The sequence below is a fragment of the Festucalex cinctus genome, chromosome 16, assembly GCF_051991245.1.
Source record: "Festucalex cinctus isolate MCC-2025b chromosome 16, RoL_Fcin_1.0, whole genome shotgun sequence".
Lineage (NCBI taxonomy): Eukaryota > Metazoa > Chordata > Actinopteri > Syngnathiformes > Syngnathidae > Festucalex > Festucalex cinctus.
Genome location: NC_135426.1, coordinates 4,397,501 through 4,402,859, shown reverse-complemented (window position 1 = coordinate 4,402,859; position 5,359 = coordinate 4,397,501). Strand labels below are relative to the sequence as shown.

At 42.4% G+C, this 5,359-nt stretch overlaps 1 protein-coding gene across 1 annotated transcript in view; it reads right to left on the bottom strand.

Moving 5' to 3' along the window:
* Positions 1–269: 269 nt before the first annotated feature.
* Positions 270–5,359, bottom strand: part of fgb (fibrinogen beta chain) — a 5,404-nt gene continuing 314 nt past the window's right edge. Inside the window, exons 3-13 of the mRNA XM_077501350.1 lie at positions 5,200–5,303; positions 5,041–5,143; positions 4,689–4,757; positions 4,335–4,449; positions 4,086–4,192; positions 2,770–2,884; positions 2,570–2,689; positions 2,370–2,492; positions 2,203–2,297; positions 683–873; positions 270–599 (exon numbers count right to left, since the gene is read on the bottom strand). Of these exons, the coding sequence (XP_077357476.1) occupies positions 368–599; positions 683–873; positions 2,203–2,297; positions 2,370–2,492; positions 2,570–2,689; positions 2,770–2,884; positions 4,086–4,192; positions 4,335–4,449; positions 4,689–4,757; positions 5,041–5,143; positions 5,200–5,303 (1,374 nt within the window). The 3' untranslated portion in view covers positions 270–367. The remainder of the gene's footprint in view (positions 600–682; positions 874–2,202; positions 2,298–2,369; positions 2,493–2,569; positions 2,690–2,769; positions 2,885–4,085; positions 4,193–4,334; positions 4,450–4,688; positions 4,758–5,040; positions 5,144–5,199; positions 5,304–5,359) is intronic.

Here is a 5,359-nt window from a genome sequence, read left to right as displayed (position 1 = left end):
GACGATTGAAAATGTGTCACACGGAAGTGACGTCATCTCGCAGCAACCAATAGAAAAGCACGAAAAGATGTCACTCCCGTGGTGTTTTTTTAAATATTGCACACAAATAATACGTTTGTTTTTTTTAAACTAATACTGAAACGAACTAAAACTAAATTAAAATAAAGCATTTATTAATGATAAAAACTAACAAAACCACACTGAAAACTAATTAAAACTAACAAAAAAAAGAAAAACTCAAAATGAAATAAAAACAGGAAGCGTGCGGGTTGACTTGTTGCGAGTTTAATGATCAGCGAGGACACAATTCGCCAAGCAAGCGCGACGTTTTATTGACAGCGTCTCTTGTTAGTTGTCGCCGTTTTCGTTATCGCGATGCGAAGACGGGCCGTATCTTCATGTTGATGGCCTTGAGCGAGTACCAGCTTCCCTTCCAGTTCATCCACACAATGCCGTCATCGGTGCCGTGCTTGGCCATGCCTTTGGTGTAGGCTCCGCCCACATAGTAGCGGCCGTTGGGATTGGCCGAGTGGCAGCGGTTGTACCACCAGCCGCCGCCGTCCTCCCTGGCGCACTGCTTGGAGGGGTCGCCGGGGTTCCTGGGGGTCACAACGATCGCAAATGTTCAAAGAGCTGAACGTCGGCCATTTTTATTTTATTTTATTTTTGTGGCCACACCCACCAGTTGTCGTTGTCTCTGTCGTAGGTGCTGAACTTTGCGCCGTTGTGTCTGGTCATGGTGCGGTTTTCCCCGAAGAGTTCCAGTGCGCCGTCCAGGAGGCAATTGCCGGCGTTGCCCGAGTAGTCACTCACTGACAACATGTAGTCGGACGACTCGGCTTGCATGGTGAACAGTTCGTACTGGGCGTGGACCTGGATGCAAAAGCAACACGGTGGCTGATGAGCACCCGTAAGTACATTTTGCGTTTGGAATAGAGTCAGGATGAAACAATAATGGCAATATCGTGATGTTGCGATGTTAAAACTGCCACAATATATCGTCGTCGTCATGTCATATTAAAAGCAGCGCATCTGTTCAAAAAGTCGTGTTGATTTCCACTTGTGCATTTCTAGCACCCTCTGGTGGCCAGTTTTTTAGTGCAGTAAAATTTTCACGAGGCATGTTTTGGCCCTTCGATGTTTCAAATTCACGCGAATGGTCATATGAAGGGGAACATAATATACTTGTGAAGAGTCAATATGTGGAGGAACTCAATTTATTGTGTTTATTAATTTCTTATTAATTAAAATAATTCTTAATCAATTTATTTATTTTATTAATAATAAAGTATCAGTATTGTAATGCTTGTATTAGTGCCTTTAAATATTTTTTTAGATAATATTTAGAATATTTTTGTATTTTTCATTGCTGTAATGTACAAAAACAATATTGTGTATGTGTGTTTGTGTTTTTGTTATTGTAATAATTATCGTATCGTGACCTTTATATCGTGATAACGTCATATTGTGATGTTTGGATATCGTTCCATCCCTAGAAAAGAGGTGACAGTCGATTAAAATTTTTAATCGGAATTAATCGCACGACTTCAGTAATTAACTGATGATTAATCGCAAATTTTATATTTCAATTTACAATAAAATGTACATTTTTCCTCCTAATTTAAATGTGGTTTTATTTTTTTAGTCATTGATTCAAGTAATTTCATAACAATTCAATAAAAAAAATTAAAATTTAAACTGTACTGTAAAAAAAAAAATCAAGTGTGACTGATTTGTGTTGGTCATTTTTCTGTCACTACAACATAATAATAATTGCATTTGTAAGACAATGGTAACAGCTCAGTGCATTTTTCTTTTCATAATAAGAGTAATAAGAATCCTAATTTTTAACTTGAAGTAACTTGTGAAATTATGCATATTTTTCAAACTGTAAAATACAACCCAGTTCCTGCAAATATATGCATTGTTATTCAGTTTATTACTGCTAAATTGTGTTACAGTTGTACTCCTTTGCAGAACGTCGAATGCTTTTATTTTGTTAAGTTCAATAGGATGCGCATTGTAAAAATTACGTATATTTACTGCATACAACCCAGAAACGATCTATGTGTAGTTTTCATATTAAGAGTTATTTAATTTTAAACAAGTAACTTGCAAAATCAGTCTAAATCCAGCAAAAACAGCCGGGAGCGAAAATGGCTGCTGGGAGTGAATTAGTTCATTAATTAGCCCCCCCCTTACCTTGGCACCCGTCCAATCCTGCATCTCGAAGAGAAGCTCCGTCGCGCCCATCTTGGTCAGCTGACTGATACGCTCATTGCCCAGCCAATATTCACCTGTCACGCGACGGCAAGTCAGCTTCCCTTTCTATGCAATGAAAAAAAAAAAAAAAAAAAAAAAAAACTGACCTGGGGTCTCGCAGTGACCCTTGCCCACGTCCAGGGCGATGTTCCCAAAACCGCGCCGGTACTCGTCCCAGCGGCGGCCAAAGTCCACAGAACCGTCCAGTCGGTTCTGGATGAGGAGCCATCCTGGTGGAACAACGAGCCAACGTGAAACGACGTTCCTCATGAGCCAGGCTCCTCCCCCACCCCGCCCCCCGAATTACCTCCGTTATTGGTGCTTTGGTCACAGAAGACTTTGTACGCGGGCGCGAAGGGGTCCGGTTGGATCAGGTACATCTGTGAGTCTTTCCCGCCGCGACGGTAGATGTCCTCGCACTCCTTCCCTGAAAGTACAAAAAGACATTTGAGTGTTTATTTGGATTTTTATGACGCTGACATCTTTTTTTTTTTTTCTTCTTCTCACCGGTCACCACAGGGATGGGGCATTTGGTCTGGCACGGCTCCTTGCACTGCTCCCTCTGTGCCTGAATGGCCTTCTCCAGCTTCTCGATCTTCAAACGGACCTTGTCCACGACGCCCTGCATAGATAGGTATAACAACAACACCCCCTGGTGGTGAAATCTGTCACTACAATGACTAAATCTGTCAGTGTTGCCAACGAGCCAACATGGGGTGTTTCGAGTATCTGCTTTGAATGACAAGTCCATATTAAAAAAAAAAAAAAAAATCCATCAAATATACAAAGTTATTGTGTAGATTTATGTGTCAATAATAAAACCATTCTTCTTTTACTTTACAACTGCTGTACAGCATTAACCTTTTCTTTTATATATTTTTATCTTGTGTTATTTTCACAAGTCTTACTGGGACTTACTGGGCTAACTTCGGACCTTGGCGATTGTAGTTCGTGCCATTTCATGTGGAAATGTGTGTTAAGACAAAATAAAAGAAAATCATTGAATGCTTGCGTCCTTGAATTTTGAGAAAAGAAAGTCTTTGAATCCTTGAAATATCAACTTTACGACAAACTTGAAAGGACCAGGACAAAATAAAAACAAGAAAGTGAAATAACAATCAAATAAACTAAAATAATAGCTACTGAAAAAACAGTAAGAACAAATACTGAGTGTGTGTCTGTGCGTTTTGGCCTCTTGGGGGCAGTGTGGTGCTGTGCATCCATGGCGTACTCACTTAAAGTGAGTACAGAAGAAAGTTGTGATTAAATTCTATTAAAATAACCCGTTTTTCACACATTGGGAAGACTTTGTGCCTTTGCGTAGTGTTATCTCATCTGTGGGTATGTGTCCCACAACATTTGTGTGTGGATATTCGTTATTCGAAGAAAAAACACTTGAAGTCAATGCTAACTTCCGGTTAGCACTTGCTAACTTGCTGTTAGCGCTAAGCTAGAGATGTTTTAAAAACAAAGCATGTTTTGTATGTAAATATACAGTGGATGTCATTCTTAACGTTGTGTATTTAGTTTTACAGTTAACTCCAACTGCGGTATCATTAATAAACAGCTTAAATGACACTTAGGGACAACAGAATAACATACGCTACACACTTGCAAGTTGCTAATGCTACACAAGAAAAATGGTGCATTCAGGGTACTTTCACAGCGTCTGAAACTTCGGTTTTCTTCTATTTGGCCCAATTGGCCGATTGTTTTGGCCGATGTTTGAAGGTCAAATAATCAGCCGATTAATCGGTTGGGCCCTAATAATATATAGCAACAATGGTGCTAATTGCCATCAATGCACGTTGTGTGCCGCCCACCTGCAGGACCCGAATGGTGGAGGGAAACACGGTGTCGACCGTCTCCTTGATGAAAGCATGCTGTTCCTCCACCTGACTCGTGAACTGACTGACCACACGCCCGTTATCTGCGGGAGGAGGAAGTGCACGATTGGGACTCGGGGAACGCAAGAGGTACATTATTTTTTTTTTTTTATTTATTTTTTTTTTTTTTCTTTTTTTTTTTTTTTGAAGAGGTACATTATAACATGCGCGAGCGGCGTCACCAACCTCCGATGATTCGCTGGCGCTCGGTGAGCGAGGAGGACATGTCGGTGGCAAAGTTGTAGACGACGTTGGACGAACGTGACAGCTCATCCACCAGAGGCCTCAACTCGTTGATGCTCTGGAACAAATAGGAAGGCGGCGGGTTGGATGAGGGGGCTGTTTGGAGGCTCTGCCCACTAAAAATTTTCACAATATCGCAGTAACTCCTCACCAAAGTGCCGCTGCTAGTTATCCAACTTCACTTTAGTGGTCTGAATTTTTTTATTTTTGAACTACAAATAATATAGCTTTGTTCATTTTTGTTTGGTGGTCTACCGTGAGCACAATTAAGGTTGGGAAACTCCTGTGTAGACTTACCGTCGTGACGCTCTTCTCCTGTTTGAGCAGCGCAGTCTTCAGCTCACAGCCGGTCGGGCACAACACACCCTGGTGAGGGGTCGGGCAGAGCATAATCATGAATAGTATCGAAACCAGCGCTTCTTAAACCTGGGTTCGATTTGACCTCTTGCGGAGGTCAAGGAACGCACCCGACTCGTATGATAATGCCCCACTTGGCCATCACTGTGACCAAAGTGGCCGGACGAATATGCGAAATGTCAATTTGCATGTATAACGTTACATATGATGTTCCACAGGGCTCAATTCTGGGGCCTCTGCTGTTTTCAGTTTTATCATACAAAAATGTTTGTCTCTCATAAGTTTGGTTTACCAATTCTCCAGCGCCGTACGAACATCCGCCTGACTCTGGGTACACCTTCTTCTCTTCCTCCACCTCATGTCCTCCGGACGGGGTTGTGGGGCGTCCTCGATACCTGGCCAGATGCCGCGTCAGCATCATGGCTCATACGCAGTGTCATCAAAGACTTACCTGTTGCCACCACTAATGGGGGGCGGTGAATAGCGGTTGGGGCTGTAGGAGTCCCGACCCTGGGTGAGTGGGCGGTGGCCTCGGGCGTCGGGTCCCGTTTGATCCTGTGAACACAAAGACGCTTGGCGGATGTGCACAGTAAAGATTCGGACGGATCGCG